The following is a 20,665-nucleotide window of genomic DNA, read 5'->3' as shown; positions in this document are numbered from 1 at the left end:
GATCAAGCCACGTAATGCCTTTTGCGACCCCAATTGCAATTTTTACCTTAAACCTGTTTTGAGCAGAAAAGAGATGATCATAGAGGTTTCCTTTCGACATGAATTTGGAGATCAAAAATCTGCTGTTAATTTTCAAATTGAGCTGTCATATTCTTCCAAGAATCATGAGCACAGACATAAATTGTTAATCAATTCTGTCAAAATGATGGAGTTTGAACCTCAAATATTAAAAAAAATAATTTAAAAGAAAGATAACATAGTTCCTTGACAGTAAATTGACACATGTTTGAAAAGAAATAGCACACAACCATCACTAAATTCAGCAAAACGAAATTACACAAAATACACCAACAGCAAAATATCTGAATAACCTTTATGCTGCCGTGCATATTGATAAAATGGTGCACAGTGTACAAACCTCATTGATTGTTTCCACCATATCTTGACAAGAAAAGAGCCATCGATCCTTGCCAACTTTTACCTCCATCTTCCACAAAAGCACCAAAGAAAGCCAGACCACACATATGGTCAATTACAACTCAAGAGGAAAAACTGCTACGTACCGTAGCACTCCCTAATGATATCTCATCAAGAAAAAATATAGCAGTAATTAGTTGTTTGTTCATCAATTTCGTGAACAAAAGGAAAAAAAAAAGAGCATTTAATTAGTTGTTTGTTCATCAATTTCACTGTGCTCGTGCATGCAATACAGGCAACTGAAGTACAAAAAAGCTACCAAAGGGTATATATAAATTAAACTCGTTTAAAAGAAAAAACATGATTATTTCTACAAGCCAATTAACGGCATGACAAAAAAAATTACCAGATATTGCACCAGCTGATGCCCTTCAATCTATGATGATGATCTTCAGCTTCTCATTTCCATAATTTTTCTGTGCATCTTCAATTTCCCGTACTGAAGATTTGACACCATCTCCGCAATCCTCCATCTCAATCGTTTCAAGAGTTGATATACGCCCTAAACAAGAAGGCATCATTTCCAAATTAGAAATTCCGTCCAGTTTTAATTGCTGAAGACACGGGAAGTAATCTTCACTGTCAGGGTCTGTCTCTGTCCACTCCACAACCTCTACACATTCCAAAGTCAAGACCCTGAGTTTTGGGAATCCTCCTTCCATCAGCTCCCATTTTTTGCCGTCGATTGACTGGTCTCTTAATTTGAGGACTTCAAGATTGGGTAGTTGTTCAATCAATGACATTTTTCTACAAGGAAGACCCAGATTGCAAAGACTCAACTTCTTCAAATTCATCGGAAAAGAAAGCTCAACATGTTCCCGCGAACCTGAGAAGCCATCGCCATCTAAGGTGAGTGATTCTAGGCATACCAGTCGACTCATGTTGCAGCATACTCTATTTTGTCCCCCATGATTGAAAATTTTAAGTCGGCGAATGTTGGGAATCCTTCTCAATATGTTCTCTGCTTCTTGATCAAGATGAAGACACAGACTGGAGAGTGTGTCCAAATTGGGTAAAGTGGAGAGGTTTTCAACAACGTTGTCATTGGAAGAGAAAAGAATAATGCATTTACGCCGTACACGTACATGCCTCAACTTCTTCATGTTCCAGATGCTATCTGGCAATGAAACCGTTGCGTAAGAATTTAGACGGAAGGTTTCCAAATGTGAAAGCTTGGCTATAGATGGTGGAATGAATTCCATGGGCTGAGCTGTACGAAGGGCTAAGTACCTCAAACAAAGAAGTGATTCGACTTCAGTTGTAAGCTCCTTCAACATTAGGTTAATGTCCTCTAAATTCAAAACATTAAGATGTTTGTAGATGCAAAAAAAGGAGATATTAAGCAGCCCAAACTTAAATCCTGGAGTAGCATTGAAGAATAGTAGAGTATCTAAATCTGGACAAAATAGTTTTGACTTTATAAAATCTTCTTCACTGGAGCAAATGGACAACCGAGGTAGGTTGGGAGGCACATTAAAGGTAGAAAGCTCATCATATCCTTGCAAGACCTGAAGAAATTTCTCTTCTTTTGCCTCAGTCTTACAGAACTGTAATATCAAATCGTGAATGTAACAAGTTTTGACTCCACCAATGGATCTGCTTTGACTTACCATAACCAAGTTTCGATGAATTAGGTCCATCAGATATTCTTCTGCAATATCCTCTGATCTCTTTCCTTCAATTATTTCCACAAACCCTTCTGCAATCCAGAGACTCGTCAACTTCTTGGCACCAATTTTTTCATCCTCTCGAAATGCAGCAAAATACAGCAAGCATGCCTTCAAGTGATATGGTAAATGCTCATAACTGAGCTCCATCGACTTCTTGAATTGTTCTGCACCAGACACCGTGGTTGAAGTTAAACTTTCAGCAAATTGTTCCCAAACACAAATATCATGCTCTATCGTTGCTAGGACTCCAGCTACAACAACAATTGCAAGTGGCAATCCCTTGCACTTTTTGGCGATCTCCGTTCCCAATTCATGCAATGCCTGAGGACAGTCTTCTTTTCCAAAAACCTTCTTCTGCAGTAATTCAAAACTTTTTTTCTCACTGAGTGGGTGAAGATAGTGAGGTTCTCCGCCACATTGAACCTGTGAAGCTACATTAGAAGATCGACTCGTAAAGATGATTCTACTTCCATTCTTGTCATCCGGGAATGCAATTCCCAGCTCATGCCATGCCCCGGTGTCCCAGACATCATCAAAAACAACAAGATACCGATTCTTCAATAGCTTTTTGCGGAACATTTCAAGCAATGCATGTTCATCCTTTTGAAAGTCATCATCCATCCTGGAATGTTTGGCATCAGAGCACAAAATTTGTATCAACAAGCTTTTCATGTTAAATTCTTGAGAAACAGTGCACCAAAGACGAATGTGGAAGTTACAGATTACTGAGCTATCATTGTAAACTTTTTTGGCTAAAGTTGTCTTACCAACCCCAGCCATTCCCACAATGGGAACAATTTCCACCTGTTTTGTTCCCCATATAAGTCGTTCAATTACTTTTGCTGCCTCATCATCAAGGCCAACCATGACTTCATGGGTTATTGGCATTTTACCTTTTGATAGCATGCGGCCGGAAGTCTTGCTAACTTCTGTTGCTCTTAAGCTATGAAAGGAAGGAACACTTTCAATAATGCTGGAGCCACTGATCTGATCCTTAAAATGCTTGATACGAATGTTGGTATTAGCCAGCGTATCATAACAGGCAAGGGCTTCTGTGGATTCTGAGAAGCTAACTTCTCCTTCTTTCGCTCTGTTTAGAGAAGGTGAGCAAATTATAATGCCTGCTTCACTAAGAAGAGCAACAATTGTTTCATTTTGTTCATCCCTCTTCTCCTGCTGCTCCCTTAAAATGCTTCTCAAGAACCTCAGTCCTGCATAGAGTATTCGCATTTCATCTTTCAAAGAATCCATAAAGCTAGAGCTGCAGCATAACAGCTTCCAGAGACAATTAATCAGAGAATCACTGAAGTTGTTCAATATCTGCTTATCCATGATTCTATTATGCAATGATTTTGAGGATCTTGTAGCTCTAAGAACTTCCATATAAATCTCATAGACTTGAAAATCAATAGGCATGATTTTCTGTTGTTGCTCATATATCATGGAGCAGAACTCAGGATTGCAGAATGCGTCATCCCAACAAGAACACATGTAAGAGAGGCATGCTGCGTTCAAAGCCACCACTTCAAAGTGAGCCAACAGCAAGGCAGGAATATTTACAGTTCCTCGCAATTTGGCAAAGGGAATGAAGCTTTTCAAGAATGTTAGCTTTGCTTCAAGGGCTTGGACTTGAACACTAACTTGGGGATCCATTTCAACAATACACAAATCGATAGTTGTTAAATCCGCTAGATTTCGTAGAATGCGGTCTATAAATTCCATTAGTTCATCAACAGGCATGCAAGAATTTGATTCCAATGATCTGCTGCTTGCCAAAGTAAAGTAAACTTGAATGATTTCTTGCTTAAATGATTTGATCTGTTTCAAAAATTTAAAAACCACTTCATCGCCAACATCACGTATGCCACGTGCATCAGATTCCAACATAAGGTAAAGAGAGTGAATGTCCTCCTCATATTTGTGAACGGTATCTTCAATGCAAGATAAAAAAGATGGAAGACTCACCTTGTTACCAACATTCTCAGATTCCAAGTGAAAATCACTGCTGTAGCTCCAATTTCTTGCACACATAACAAATGTTCTGAGAAATGTTATGTTCAGGTACGCAGCTTCAATTTTGAGAAATGTTACACCCACGTACGTATATCCAATTTTGCCTGTTCGGAACATGACATTGAGGTCGTCCATAAGCAACTTTAGATCAAGGAAGACACGATCGACGCTGCAAGTGGAGGCCACGTCCATCTGTAGTGCAGGGATTTTTCCTTAGTTTCACTCTCAAAAAGATCTAGCCGACTGCAGAGCAAGCAGCCTGAAAATTCTTTTTTCTGGTGGGAAGGTGAAGAAGAGAAATGAGATAATAAATTATTGAACAGACAAACGGAGGGAGATCAAGAAAGAACAGATGAATCAAAGTTAACGAGAGAGCGGTCAAATAATCTGGAAATGATCTTGGTTTGAATAAAGTAAAGAAATTTTATTGACTACCACTGCATAGTTTTTTTTTTAATACCCGTTTCGTTGTTGAGAAGGACCGGTTTGGCATTGCACGTTAACAAGGGACCTGCACCCCACACTGGCTTTTCGTTCTGAAAGAAATTTTTTTAATTGTTTTTTGGACTATTTATCCTCAGTACGACGGCAGATGGGACAAAGCATTTTAGCTAAAGATGTGATGGGTGTAACTAAACCCACAATAGTTGCTCATCCCTTCCATCACACCCCAATTTATATATATATATATGTGTGTGTCAAAATGACATACGTTGTCCTCTGTGGTGGAACCTTCAAGCTAACTCTCTAATTTTCTTTCTCGAGCGAATTTCTAAATTTGATCACTTTCTCTTCTAATGCTCTCGTATTAATAATCATGACCATTGATTTGAGAGATTAATAACAATGACCAACAAAGTAAAGAGTCTGAGAAAAAAAATTGAGGTTTTTTCAACCCTTGAGATTGTGGAAATAGAGAATTTGGGATTTCTACAATTACTAGTGTCAATTATATCATAAAATATACGCATTATCATAATAAATATAAACGCTAAGATAATAAATATAAAAAGTAAAACGATAATGTACAAAATTAATGTTACCGGAGTGCATTAGTGTTACCGATATACAATGGTCAAAGAAAATGACTAAGGAAGTAGATGAGGAATTATGAGAGTTAGCATGTTGGCTAATCAATGCGGATTTCAATATAGAATCAGGAAACTTAAAATCGAAATGTAATTGTTTATGGATGCAGAAATGTATAGTCCTGCATGGGCTAGTTTTGTGTTTAAACAGATGTCTAGCTGTTCAGGAAAGGTGCCTAGTTCGTGTTTATATGCTAGAATATAAGTGCTGGAAAGATATTTGTCATGTTTTATATATATGCTTCGGCAGAAAGTTTTTTGGAGCGTAGTACAGCAATTTTTTTTTTCAATTGTACAACTTAGAGTCAGCCGAAAGCAATTAAATTTTATACCACACGAACATCAACCACTGTTTAAATGCAAAAAACGGTTGGCAAAGATGCTTTAACCTAACCCTCTTGAGTAATTAATGAGCAAGTTCAATGATTATGTTCCACAAGATTGGAACACATCTTTAAACTAAAATTTAATTGACACAGGGGGATGGGCAGGGACAGCCGCCCTGCAAAAGTTTTCAGAATTTTAAAATCCTTCCTATAATTCTAGTTGTCAACTAAAATTATGTTATTTTGGCTCTCCTAAATATAATTATAAGTAAATTTTATTTGTTATTTTGTTTAATTTCTTTTGATAAAGTGTCCTATACCAAACTAACAATTATACCAAACTAACAATTAACTTCCTTAAAAATGTATATGATTGGTATGTACTTACCCTACTATTAGTATTACTTTGAATAATAATTCCTGTTTGAATTGCTATTTTTAAGAGTTTTTGTAGAAAAATGTATTGTAACAACTTGATATATGTGAGGTAAAAAGGTGATTGAAAAATATATTCATGAAAAACGTAAAAAAATTTTTGTAAAAAATCACAATCCAAACTTTTTTAACCGAATTTCTTATAACGAACGAACTCTTAGTTTGTTTGGTTACTATAACTTTAAAATAGTAACTATGATAACAATGTACACATTACATAGGAAATCAAAGGAAAAAAAAATTCAACTATCATATAAATTGAAGAAGTTTCAACTATGATTATGAATGCGTCCCATTCATAGTAATATAATAGTATAGAGTCTAATTTTTATATTTTCCTTTATATTTTGTCTTTATGTTTTATAAATTTCTTACTCCTAATTATAATTTATTGAACTTTCATTTTACATTTAGCATCTTTTATTTGCGACCGCAACGGGTTCTTGGAGGCATATGTAAGTGGTGGGCTCACTGCTTGTGAGCAACTTTTTTTTTTAAATGAAAAAGAGAGCTACATAAATTAAACTACAAATGAGTCAGACTCAATCATATTAGGAAATTTAACGCTTCTTACATCTTCCACACAAATATTCGCAAATAGATTAGGTGGTTCTACATGCAAAGCAAACTCTTCCAATTGATTATATCCTAGATTTGCCAGGAAGACCGTAGTCCTATTTGCCTATATGTAGATATGCTTAAATGTGACAAACTGAATTTGGCAGAGTAAAACTCTCCGCCAATCACAAATGATAGGAGAAAGTACATGATGAGCAGATGATTACAAGAAAGCAAGTAAATTATAATCCTCGAATCATGCTTGATAAGAAGATGAGTAAATTGGTTTTTAATAGTAATCTACAATCCATCTCTTGTTGTTCCTACTGAAGCCCATGATCCATTCACTTACAAACAGTCATGTTTTCTGACTGGCCTCCCAACACTAGGCTCCAAATGAAGAAATTCAAAGGAAACCTTTATGGTAGAAATGATTTGACCGTGCCTATAGTAGGAAAGTTTGCAGAGAGCGACACGTGTTGGAGTTGGATGGAGCCCAAACAGAGACGTTAAGCTGCGGAAGAGCGCGTGGAGAGCAAACGTAAATTTTTTGTCTGCGGCTGCAAGCAAAAAAGCATGCGTTCGGACTTCCGTTTTCCAATGCTGTAAGTTGGGCCAGGGAAGGGTAATTGCAGGTCAGAACCACTGGCATTTATGCACTTGCAAATGTGCCCATTAGCAATGGAAAATTGCTGCAAATGCCTTTGATAAAAAAATGTGCGTAAAGAAGGTACCGAAGTTTTAACAAATAATAAATGTAAATCTCACACGTGTGGGGAATAATAACTTGGAAGAAGGAAAAGTGGAGTAGAGGTATGCGTAGTAGTTCCGCGCAACACGAAACACAAAGGGATTGAAGCCTTCATTATATTTATATACATAAGTAAAAGTATGTTTTTATACATAAATAGTGATTTTTACTTATAACATAGTAAATTTGATTAATGACAAAAACATGCTAATTTATGTAAAAAAATTCTATTATGCTTAAAAAACTTATACCAATAATACATTTTAGTGATAATTGAAATAACACTAAAATGTATTATTAATGATTAAAACTGAGTACCTTACGTAGTAAGTACTGTTAATATACTTGTATACATACTTGATTGTATGTGAATAAATAAGTATTTTTGGAATGTATAGGGAAATAAATTTTTTCTTTTGTAGTAAAAAAAAAGTAAGGTAAAATCTTTTTTCCCAGAGAACCAAAATAGTTGGTCTAAAAGGGAAAGAAATATCTGAATATCATTGTTTAAAGTACTAATTAAATTAGATGTAAAATGGTCGTTAGAAGCAGTTACCTTGACATATAATAAAGAAAAGCCATAAAGAGCAGGTCATTTACGGGAAAAGTTATCATTCACAAAAATAGCAACTCTTCACGGTTTTCTTACCAGTCGTCCAACGTATGAGCAAAGTGGCAATAATTAAAATAGTATTTTTTTTATTCATACATATTTCATTATTTATTTTTTGCATTTAAAAAAATTAATGAAAATCTTGTATCAGAAAGCACATAAGTCAAAAGAAATGGTCTAGAAGGGAAAGGAATAGCAGATACGTACAGTACTTGTAGTTGTTTGAAGGACTACAGTGCTGTTTTTGAAAAATACCTCGAAAAATACCTAATCCAAACGGAACCGATTCTTCATTGTTTAAAATACCAAATGTGTGATTGTGTTTTAACTGTTATCCATTGGTATCTGAAAGTATCATTTTCCCATCAAATACCACCTCTTTAACACCCATTTTCCCATCAACAAATTTATTTGTCGAAAAAAAATTAAACCCGTTTTCCAATAAACCACCAGCTCTTTATGGCTTTCCTCCATTATAAGAACAGAATATCCATTTTCGAGTTAATTAATATCTATAATCAGTTATTATATAGGTATATTACGAGTACTTACCCCATAAGGTACTTGTAGCCTTAATGACTAATAAAACCTCTTATCATTAATTAATATAAACTTCATAATATTAGTTTGAGAACAGTTTTTAACGTAAAACTGTACATGTATTGCAAAAATCAGTAAGTGTTAATCGTCAATAAAATTTACCATGTTGCTACTAAGATTTAGTATCAATGAATAAAAACCTAATGTTAGTTGAAGTAGACATACTCTCCAAAATAGTATGAGTTTACCGAAACCAATTGACAACCATTCATAATTAAATGTGGTTGCTAAAAATAGTTTTTGAGATCGGTCAAAATTTCAAGGGCATGAAAATTTATTGTGAGTGTTAACATGCAATGAAAAGGCGAACCTGTAAGATCAACTCCAACGCAAGTGTAATATCGTGTAATACACCGGGGGTATTACACGGCCACCCATTGCGGCCGTGTAATACCCATTACACGCATCATGGTGATGATCCAGAAATGGGTGGCCCCCACTTTGAAATTGAAGAGCCTGACTCACAATTTTTCTAGACTGCAAGCAGCATTTTTGTGTAAAATGCTGATAAATAGCTATTATTTTGTTCGTGTAATAGAGCAAACCCATAAAGAGCTGATATGTTATGGGGAATTTATTTTTTTTATACTTTGACGTATTTAATTTATGTTAAATACAAAACCTACTAGTGTTCCTTTCATAAAAATATTAGTATATCGTTTTTTAAAATTTTTCTTCCAAACATTGATGTATTGAACATAAATTATATGATTCATAGTAAAATGCCTATAAATAGCTAGTACTTAATTAATATAATAAAAGAAACCCGTAAAGAACTAGTTAAAAATGGGTAATTTCTTTTACTTTAACGTATATAATTTATGTTAAATACAAAACCTACTAGTATCCCTTTCGTAATAATATTACTGTAACAGTTTTTGAAATTGACTTATAGACATTGATGTATTTAATATAAATGAAATGATACACTTGTAAAATGCTCATAAATATGTAGTACTTTATTCATATAATGGAAGAAACTCATAAAGAACTCCTATGTTATGGACAATTTTTATTTTTACTTTCAAATACTTCATTTATATTAAATACAAAACATGCTAATTTTCCTTTGGTAAAAATATTTGTGTAACGGCTTTTGAATTATATTTACAAATATTTATGTATTTAACATAAATTAAATGATTCAAAATAAAATGCCCATAAAATCCTGGCATATTTGTTAATGGAATTGATTAATTATGTATGGAGTATTATGATAGCTAAGCATTTGACGTATGAAATATTTGTTTAACTTTGTGCCTAATTATTTATGAAAAAATAACAATATTTTTTTTTATACATAGAAAAAGATATATTATTGAAACTTAAAATTAAGAATATAATTTTTAGGAAAAAGAAATTCAAAGGCTAAAAAATTTAATGAAAGTTATGCACCTTGTTTTTTAAATATTACAAAATAAATTTTAAAAACTAACTTTATTTATTTATGGGGCATGAGTTAAATATTTATGAAAATAAATATTTGATTTAATTGTGAACCCATACTATTACATCTTGTGCAATTATACCGTGTTTGGGTAGAATAAAATTGTTCCTAAGTTGTTTACATTTATAATAACAATTAAAAGTTTAATAAAACCTGTATATGACTTGTGAATAGGTTGGAAAATTGTGAGACTTATGATAAAAGTTTTGTAGTGAATAACAGTAAAACTGGTAAATGTATACTTCAAATAAAATAAAAGAAGAAAGAATTTGTTAACAATGATACCGCAGGAGTGATATAGTGAATAAAAAATTTCGAAGAAAGGAGAGGCAAAAAAAGAAGCGGCACAACTGATTTGGAAAACAAATGCTGAAATAAAGGTATTGGGCTGAGGCCTCTTTAACTTGTTTAGTGTCAGTCTAACCCAAAACAGGACTGAACCGAAACAAAAAAATTGTGTATTGCTTCATCGTCTTTTGTTGTGAATCTCCAACAAAGTCAGCCGAGGTACAGTGACACACCAGTGTTCATAATCAATTGTCTTCTTCAACTGTGCAACAAAGCTTAGTTGGTTGTTTGGCGTTTGTGCTGCAGATTTGCTTTGGAATTAATTTTGCAAAAATGTGAATGTAAGTATTGTGCAGAGAACGTGTTTTTGGAAGTGTGTCATATTCCCCTGTCCATCGCAGGTTGTTTAGAGGGAAAACAGCAGTTGAGAGTATAAATTGCTGCGGATTTGTATGTCTTTATGTTGGGATTCCGTTTATGTCCGGATATGTTCTGTGTCAGATCTCATCACGAAAAATGCAAGTAGAAGACTGTAAGGATGAACCCATCTTTTGTGTAACCTACATTGATTGTCAAAGAGGGATTATTTACCCCACTGTGACGGGATTATAATGTAATCACATTTAGCTGCAATAACATTGTGGACATCAGAAAATTGTTCGTACCTATTATGGCATTGAATTATTAACTTTATTCCTTATTTTAGATTTATAAGCTCATTTGCCATCACTCAATCGTATGGTTCAATCCCCTCTTCGTCGCGGGTTCTATGGAGGGAAGGCAGCATTGGAGAGTGTCAATTAAGAAACCATATTCATAAGTCTTTATTTTCTCATCATGGAAATGGAAGACCAATAGTTTAAGTATGAACCTCTGTTTTCTTTAACCTACATTGATTGTCAAAAAGGGAATTTTTTGGGCCATTTTGAGGGGTTTATCATGTAATGACATTTATCTTCAATAACATTGCGTGGATCAGATAATGTTGGTAACCTATGATGGCATTGAATGATTACCTGTATTGCTTATTTTAGGTTTGTAAGCTCATTTTGCATCTTTCATTCGTGATGTTCAATTCCAAAGTTTGGTGGAGATAATTTAGAAAGGAACGAAGTTCATTATGCCCGCATGCCACAATTAGCAATAAAACATGGCTGCACCCCCTCACATGATGGCTCTATTTATTGGTTTCTAACATGCTTAGCGAGGTAGAATAAACATATTGAACCGCCAAATGATTTGTCTATTAAATTCTTGTGATAATTGACACAACACGTGCTTTGGGACAAGTATCAGTTTCTATACTTTATGCAAATAGCATTATATTTCTTAATATACATTGCAGGCTAAGACATAATAATGTGTGCCTATTCACAGAAAGATTTAGCTGCGTGACATCGTCGGTTCTGTGTTTGACCTTGCTGGCTTCACCCAGTGATAGGTTGCATTTTTGTCATTAATTCTATGATTATTTTCCTCTTTTATTATACCAAATATTGTATTAATTGATAGATTCTACTTATATTTGGTATTTGGTACTAATTGTAGGAAGGTGGAGCAAAAAGAGATAGAAGATGTGATTTTTCAAGAGTTTTCCAATTCGAAATGGAGTCTACGTGGATTATTGGTGGAAGATTAGGAGGAAATCTATTTGGTTTCAAAAAGCTAAAAATTAGGAAAATGATAGGATGGCCGGCTCGTGTGATTAATACTTGAAGGAGTCTGCAATCAATTGGGCATCTTCGTGGCTAGAGACATAAGGGCATTGGACTTGGTCTTTACTTTGGTCTCCGTTAGCCGACTTTGGGGAGGACAATTGTTTTGATTTTGATTTTTTCGTCTTTTACTTTTCTTCCTTGAACGGAATTTGGGAGACAACAATTGTAAGCTTCGAATAGTTTTTTCGCGTGGGTTGTTCTCCATTAGTGGAGAACTAGCTTCTTAATTCTAGTCAAAGGACAACTGAAGATTTGGTTCTGCAATTACTGTGAGATCGAATTTATTTTAATCGCTTCCTCATTTATTGGTATTTATATGATTCCTGCTTTTAATTGTTATACTTCTTGTGTATGATTGATTAGTGCGCAATAATTAATTATTCATATAGGCTATTTTGCTAAATAGGGGTAATTGAATCCGAAATTGTTCGTTATCTCTATCCCAGTAGCAACTGGCGTAATTGGGTTTATATCGGGGAAACATACGATCTAACTTAAACAAACCCTCGTAGCGTGTTTGTTAGCTAGGATTGGGCCTTTCTAATTTTTAATGCAATCTAAAAATTAAATCCTACGATCGTACCTAGGGTTGTTTTTGAGTTAGAGAAATAGTTAACGGTCATACCTTAACTATCGAGAAAGTAAGGAAAGGTTGGTTTTTTATCGCGTGTATGACAACTATAACCAATCTATTAATAAATGTGGAATTACCTATGCATCGATGATCAGTGCATGAACCATTTCTGAAGTGTATCCTTGGCTAGAGTTTCCCCATTTATTTCTGTCAATTAATTATTTTTTGCATTTGATTTATTTAGTTCGTTAGTATTTAATCCTAAATCCCCCCATTTATCTTGACTCGAAAGGAAACAAGTTTGTCCCCAATCCCTGTGGATTCGACCCTACTCACCGCTATATACAAAACTTGTATTTTTTTTAAGTAGGTAATTATTATTGCACAGGTTCGGCACCTGTCAATTTTTGGCGCCATTGTCGGGGACTGGTGCCTGATTAATTTGTTTCTTTTTGAATTCATCTTGTTTTCATTTTTTTAATTTTTCTCTTATTTTTTTATATATAGTTTATGGCTGCTAACATTCCGTATTTTGGAGATAGACTGAATTTTATTTCTAGAAAGGATTATGAGGCTTGTGTTTTTTCTAATGATCAATGGGCTGCTGCAAATTGTGAAACTTATTTTGCCTCAGATCATTCAATCGACATATACCATACATTTCAAGATGGTCTAAGTGCTCCAATCGATACTTTTGGAGATTTTCCATCTCAATATCAAACGTGGTATGACCCTTATTCAAACGGGTATGAGCAAGGATGGAGAGATGATTCCAATTTTAATTATGAACAAAGGCCAATAGATTTTCAACAGCTAGAGTCTCAAGAACCGTCATCCATGTCAGGTATGTCTCTTGAAGAAATAGTTGACTTAATAGCTACTAACACATATCAAATTCAACAGGAGACACATCAAATTCAACAGGAGACACATCAACTTCAACAAGAGGTACATCGATTTCAACAAGAGACAATAGATTTTCATCAGGAGACACAAGCAAGCATGCGTAACCTGACAGATCAAATGGATCAATTGACATCTAGGATAACGCAATTGACTTCTCGAATGAGTGAAGAATTGCCCTCACAAACTATTATCGACCATGAGGAAGATGAGAGTGCAATTATCCTGACGAATGACATGGTGCTGCGAGAATCTCAAGAAAAGGGATCTAAAGATGCAGTTGAAAAGAAAGTTGAAGTGCAAGACATGAGACCCCAACATCAAATGGTTCAAGTGAATGAATCCAGTGAACAATCTCCAAATGCGGTGACATCTCCTCCATTCCTTAATCAATATTCTCCTGACTCTTATTCTTTAATTCCTGTTAGTGAGATTGATTTTATTATACCAGAAAATTTTGAGTTTCATGACAGGAATAAGTTAAGAGTCACGATGGCAAAATATCTCGAACCAATAAGTGCTTGTGATGGAGGAGTGAGTGAAGACTTAAGGTCATTACTTGGTTGTTTGGCGCCATCTACTAGTCCATGGAAGACCGTAGCTCGTGTGCTCAAGAATTACTCTATTTACGAGGGCTATCAGGATTACATAGAAGATGAAGCACTGAAGCGAGCTACACGATTTTATCCTCCATGAATAAACAGGACAATGTCTAGCCAAATACATTAAAGAAAGGCGTTGCTTGGGAGGCAACCCAAGACTCTTTATTTAGTTTTCTTATGCTTTTTGGAATTTTTGTTAAGTGTTAGTTGCATTTAGTGATTTGTTGCTTTTGTGGCAGGAAGCTGGCAGTTAGACGTGCCCATGCTAGGTGGTCACGCCTAAGGAAGGAAGACTAACCAGCAGTTAGGTGTGCCCACGCCAGATGGTCACGCTTAAGAAAAGCAATTTTCGTTTGCGGTCAGAAGACTATATAGTAGTTAGGCGTGCCCACGCCTGGTGGTCACGCTTAAGGAACTCAATTTCTAAAAATTGGTCAGAAAACTCTCTAGTAGTTAGGCGTGCCCATGCCAAGTGGTCACGCTTAAGGATCTTAATTTTCATGGGTTGGTCAGAAGATTCAAGGGCAGTTAGGCGTGCCCACGTTTAACGCAATGGTTTCAAAAAAAAAATTTCCTTTCTTTTCTTTTTCTTTCTTTCTTTCTTTTCTTCTTCTCTCCCTTTCCTTTTTATTCCTTTCTTTTCTTTTCCAGCCGCAAGACCGCAACCAAAGGACCTCAAATTCCACCGCCACCGTTACGTTGCTTATCGTGGGTCGTCGATTCCTGATTATCGCTACTTATCGCGCGTAATTCTTTCTCATCCATCGTGAGCCACCGGACATCTTTAGCTACCGATCATAGTTTTCATCTTCACCAGTTTTGTTATCAAGCTCTACATGTCTTGTGCCTCTCACCTACAGCTGTGCCACAACCCCCATTTGATGATTAGGGAAGTTTCGTTGTCCCCTTTTATCTTTATTGCTTACATTGGGGACAATGTAAGATTTAGGTGTGGGGGGAGTAGTATATTGATATTTTATTGAAAAAGTGCAAATGTAGGCATTTTTGTTGGAATTTTTTTTGTTTGACTTCGTTGAATTTTATCCAATTTCTGCCTATCTTTGTGCATATTTGTGATTATACCTGATAAAAGATGGTTAGATGTCTCAAATTTTTCTACTACCAGGATTTTATACTCTAAGGTGTTAAGTATAACATGGTTAAGTTTAAGGGTATCTCTTTGGTGAATATTTGAGATTTTGTGACTTTTGCACTTTTTGGTTAACTTTTCTAAGTATTGTAAATATTTGTCTAACATTTTTTTTTTGTAAATTGGTTCAACTATTAATCTTAGTTCTCCATATTTAAGAAATGAAGCGGGTTTGTGTCATTATTAATTTTAATTTGATGCTTATTTATGAATAGTATTCGGCTATACTCCGCTAGTATCGTTGCCTAGTAATCGGAGGTTTTCACCATAAGTGTCGATTTTCGCATAAAAAAGCAACGATAGCTATGAGTATGTGGTCCTTTAGCGATAAAAGTTGAGTAACCGGACTCCTTCAGTTAGCCAATGTCGGAGTTCGCGTCCAAATGCTTAAATGGTTAAAAACTAAGCATTCCCCCTGAAAAAAAAAATCAATCAAGTGGGGATAATTTAGAAAAAAAAAGTGCTAATAGTGAAAAATGTGAATGAATTGTTAGCCCGCTGATCCATGAATTTTAATGTTGAAATTTTGCTTAATAGTCGAACCATTTACTTATGAATGTTGGTTGAATATTTTATATTCTTAGATTAGTTAGTCATAAATTGAAAGAATCCTTAATCTTGAAAGCTAACTGGAGAGATATTTTTTTAAAAATTGCCACTAATACTTGACATGTGTTTTAATTGTATCTCGGCAATAGAAGATTTGAGCAATAGCCATTGTTTGAATTTGATTGTTTGATTTGTTGTTCTCATGCTTGAGGACAAGCATGGTTTAGGTGTGAGGGAAATTGATAGGTTGCATTTTTGTCATTAATTCTATGATTATTTTCCTCTTTTATTATACCAAATATTGTATTAATTGATAGATTCTACTTATATTTGGTATTTGGTACTAATTGTAGGAAGGTGGAGCAAAAAGAGATAGAAGATGTGATTTTTCAAGAGTTTTCCAATTTGAAATGGAGTCTACGTGGATTATTGGTGGAAGATTAGGAGGAAATCTATTTGGTTTCAAAAAGCTAAAAATTAGGAAAATGATAGGATGGCCGGCTCGTGTGATTAATACTTGAAGGAGTCTGCAATCAATTGGGCATCTTCGTGGCTAGAGACATAAGGGCATTGGACTTGGTCTTTACTTTGGTCTCCGTTAGCCGACTTTGGGGAGGACAATTGTTTTGATTTTGATTTTTTCGTCTTTTACTTTTCTTCCTTGAACGGAATTTGGGAGACAACAATTGTAAGCTTTGAATAGCTTTTTCGCGTGGGTTGTTCTCCATTAATGGAGAACTAGCTTCTTAATTCTAGTCAAGGGACAACTGAAGATTTGGTTCTGCAATTACTGTGAGATCGAATTTATTTTAATCGCTTCCTCATTTATTGGTATTTATATGATTCCTGCTTTTAATTGTTATACCTCTTGTGTATGATTGATTAGTGCGCAATAATTAATTATTCATATAGGCTATTTTGCTAAATAGGGGTAATTGAATTCGTAATTGTTCGTTATCTCTATCCCAGTAGCAACTGGCGTAATTGGGTTTATGTCAGGGAAACATACGATCTAATTTAAACAAACCCTCGTAGCGTGTTTGTTAGTTAGGATTGGGCCTTTCTAATTCTTAATACAATCTAAAAATTAAATCCTACGGTCGTAGCTAGGGTTGTTTTTGGGTTAGAGAAATAGTTAACGGTCGTACCTTAACTATCGAGAAAATAAGGAAAGGTTGGTTGTTTATCACGTGTATGACAACTATAACCAATCTATTAATAAATGTGGAATTACCTATGCATCGATGATCAGTGCATAAACCATTTCTGAAGTGTATCCTTGGCTAGAGTTTTCCCATTTATTTCTGTCAATTAATTATTTTTTGCATTTGATTTATTTAGTTCGTTAGTATTTAATCCTAAATCCCCCCATTTATCTTGACTCGAAAGGAAACAAGTTTGTCCTCAGTCCTTGTGGATTCGACCCTGCTCACCGCTATATACAAAATTTGTATTTTTCTTGAGTAGGTAATTATTATTGCACAGGTTCGGCACCTGTCACCCAGAAGGATATACTAGTAGCGAGGGTTGATATGTTTTTGCAGCCCCAAACATTGAATAGTACTTGTAGTTCCCATGGTTCAAATCTGAAACTGTGTTAGCTAAGGGCAGCTGCATAAGCGTGGCATTATAACTTGTTAAGACCATGTTCGCTATGAGCACAGGCAGTTGGGCAAGCTCTTTGAGAGTTCGTGTTACGTGGCTGGGGGTGATTGGTTTTTTAATGTTGTAAGGGAAAGTATCACGGAATGTTTCGGATAAATTTTAGAGACAATTACGACATGGTATACAGTATGTTTGAATGGTAGATAATGTCTGGGCTGCGAATGAAAATGGTGGAAGGAGAACCATCGAGCAGACGGTATGTTGCCGCACATGCCGAAATTGAAGACAGTAGTAACAGATTAAAAATTGTGAATTCATCAACGTATTGCAGAACAGAAAGGATAACAGCGCAGAGGGCTGTAGGGGAGCATGTTGGTGAAGAGGGGGAAATGTAAACGCTGCATTTGAAGATATTGATGATATAGATGTAGGTAGCATGGAGTTTGAAAGTATTGAAGAGGTAGAATCATTCTATACAATGTACGCAAGAGCAACCAATTTTGGGGTACGAAAAAGGTGCAAGAGAAAAGATAAAAAATGAATTGTCTGAGTCAGGTCATGGCTTTGTAATACGAAAGGCGAAAGGCTTGAAAAGCACCTGAATAGAGGCAATTGAATAAGGGAACCAAAGACATTAACAAGAGTGAACTGTTAAGCACGTTTGAAGATTGGATTAGATGAGACGAAAGAGAAGTACGTTGTTGTAGAATTTGTTAGTGCACATTGCCATCGTTTGTGCAGCCCTGAAAGTGTGAGTTTCATGAGGTCTCATAAAAAGGTTGGGAAGTCGGACCTACAATAGGCAGTAGTTATGCAACAAGTCAGTATAAAAACAAGTCACATTATGAGACTACTAGCTATTCAGGCTGGAGGATACCACAACTTGGGATTCCATGAAACTGATATGTACAATGCACTAAATCGGCAGAGGCAGGTAGCAGTTGGTCATGGGGACAGCGATTCGACAATTGCATTCTTGTCAGGCAAGCAACGAGGTGATCCGAATTTATTTTTCAAATATTCTGTAGATGCCCATGGCCATCTAATCGCCTGCTTTGGGCTGATTCAGTGTGTAGAGATGACTATAGATGTTTTGGTGATGTGCTAGTGCTCGACAGCACGTCTAATACGAACCAGTACAAATTTTCATTGGTTGTGTTGTGTGGGGTTAACAATCACACTCCACATGTATCTTTGCGTGTACTTTGATTGTTCGTGAAAGAGATGAGGGATACGATTGGGTTATAAGTACATTCTTAGAAGCAATGCATGGGAGGAAACCGATAGCAGTTGTGACTGATGGGGACAAGTCAATGAAAAAGTGTATTAAAAATTTAATGCCTAAAGCTCAGCATAGACTTTGCAGCTTCCATTTGGAAATGAATGTAGCCACAAATGTAAGGGAGAAAGAGTTCCTACACGCATTCAAGACCTGCATGTTTATGAATTGTACAGCATCAAATTTTGAAACGAGGTGGGCAGAGGTTGTGAGACGTTTTGGGTTTAAAAATAACGAATGGGTTAACAAGACGTACCGGAAGAGGGAGTTGTGGGTTATGGCTTTCCTCAGAGGCAACTTTTTTGGGGGAGTGCGGAGTACCCAACGGTGTGAGAAAATGCATCAAATCTTAAAATTACATCTCACTCTGAAATTGAAGCTGTTTGAGTGCCTTCCAACATATGACTTGGTCGTGGCCCGTCTGTGACATGAGGGTCAAAGGGCTGTGACAAAGCACAGTACCCTTGTGCCAGCGACACATTTACATGCGCTGGAAAAACATGCTGGTGAAGTGTTTACGAGGTCCACATTCGTTGTGGTAGGGGAGAAAATGAAGAAGCAGGGGCTATTTTGTAGGATTAATGGCACCGATGATGGAATCACCGCTGTCCACTTCATGAAGCATCCGCACAATTACTCGTATTATACTATGATCTATAACAGGTCCACGGGACATATGAAGTGCTCGTGCTTGAAAATTGAAACACATGGGCTGCCTTGCTGTCACATATTTCGTGCAATGCTATTCGAGGAACTGAAAAGAATCCCTACAAACTGCATTATGAAGAGGTAGACTCGGCAAGCAAAAGAAGGGGTCATAAGTGACGAGGTGGCCCAAACAAGCAGCACGTACCTCACAGAGATGTCTAGATATTCTGCACTGGTTTCGACCGTAAATGATGTATATAGACACGCGTGCAAGACATCGGACGGATTCAGGAATGCATTGGAACTGTTCCAGAACAAGTCACTTCGAGCTAAATAGCTGGAATTCAAGAGGCACAGAGGGAAGGGCTGTGCAGCTGTCCAGGGGACCAATGAAATAGTGGGTCAAAGGGATTGGGTTAAGGACCCCGAATTGATTGCATCACGAGTCCTGCGTCGAGGGAAATTGAGGTAGGCAACAATATCTCAGGCTTATTACTAGAACATGTCATGCATAATGCACTTCCGCACACACTCCAACTGTGTATACACAAATAAGCATACATAACATATGTTACTTGCTATGGAACAGAAAAGAGTAAGTGTCGAGTTTAGTCCGATTTGTTTTGTTACTAATGCAGGGGAAAAGAAAATGGGTCAAACACGTCATCAAAGTGCAAGGCACAGACAACGATGTTCGTCATGTAGGCAATAGTTGCACTGCTAAATCATAACTAAGCAATATGGGGACGATAGCCGCTGGCTGAATCATTGTGCCTAAAGAACTGGAGCACTAGCGACCAATGGAGCCCCTTGTACGGATTCAGGTTGGAATGGTTTTTTTCTGCAAAATATCGACTATGGTCTTAATACATCCCTCGCTACCTTTCCTGCTAAGTGCTTCGTACAGAAAACCCATGTTCACGCCCCTTAACTAATACGTAGGTTAGGGCGAGTAATAATAATATAGATGAAAGTAAGAAGTAGTTCATCGTCGAATGCTAATGTAGTTGACAAGGTGTTGGCTTATTCTGATAATGTTTGAAATTAACTGCTGAAATGTACATAATATCATGAAAAATGGTGTTACGCATAAATTGTATAGTTTTGTGGCACGAAATGACACCGGTAAGGTATTTGAATGATAAGACATTGTGTCGTTTAAATATTAGCATAAAATCCCGTATACCCCTATGTGAGTGGTGTAGTTATATGGGATGTCTAACTGGTTGCAGGACATGGATGTGGCAGCAGCAGATGGCGTACGGCAATGGAAGTCAAAGGAATGGGTAATTACTATAGTAGCATGCATTGGCGTGTTAGTTTACTGCATAATGATTCGTTCGTGTCGCATGTCAAGCCATTTTTTAATTG

The 20,665-nt window shown here is 36.1% G+C and overlaps 1 protein-coding gene across 1 annotated transcript; it reads right to left on the bottom strand.

Moving 5' to 3' along the window:
- Positions 1 to 848: 848 nt before the first annotated feature.
- Positions 849 to 4,352, bottom strand: LOC113766107 (putative late blight resistance protein homolog R1B-14). Its single transcript, XM_027310332.1, has one exon. The coding sequence runs from the start codon at positions 4,350 to 4,352 to the stop codon at positions 849 to 851; it is 3,504 nt and encodes a 1,167-aa protein (XP_027166133.1).
- Positions 4,353 to 20,665: the final 16,313 nt, after the last annotated feature.

This window comes from Coffea eugenioides, chromosome 3 (assembly GCF_003713205.1).
Source record: "Coffea eugenioides isolate CCC68of chromosome 3, Ceug_1.0, whole genome shotgun sequence".
Classification (NCBI taxonomy): Eukaryota; Viridiplantae; Streptophyta; class Magnoliopsida; order Gentianales; family Rubiaceae; genus Coffea; species Coffea eugenioides.
Note: the sequence above shows the minus strand (reverse complement) of the source record. Positions and strands in the feature narration are given on the sequence as shown.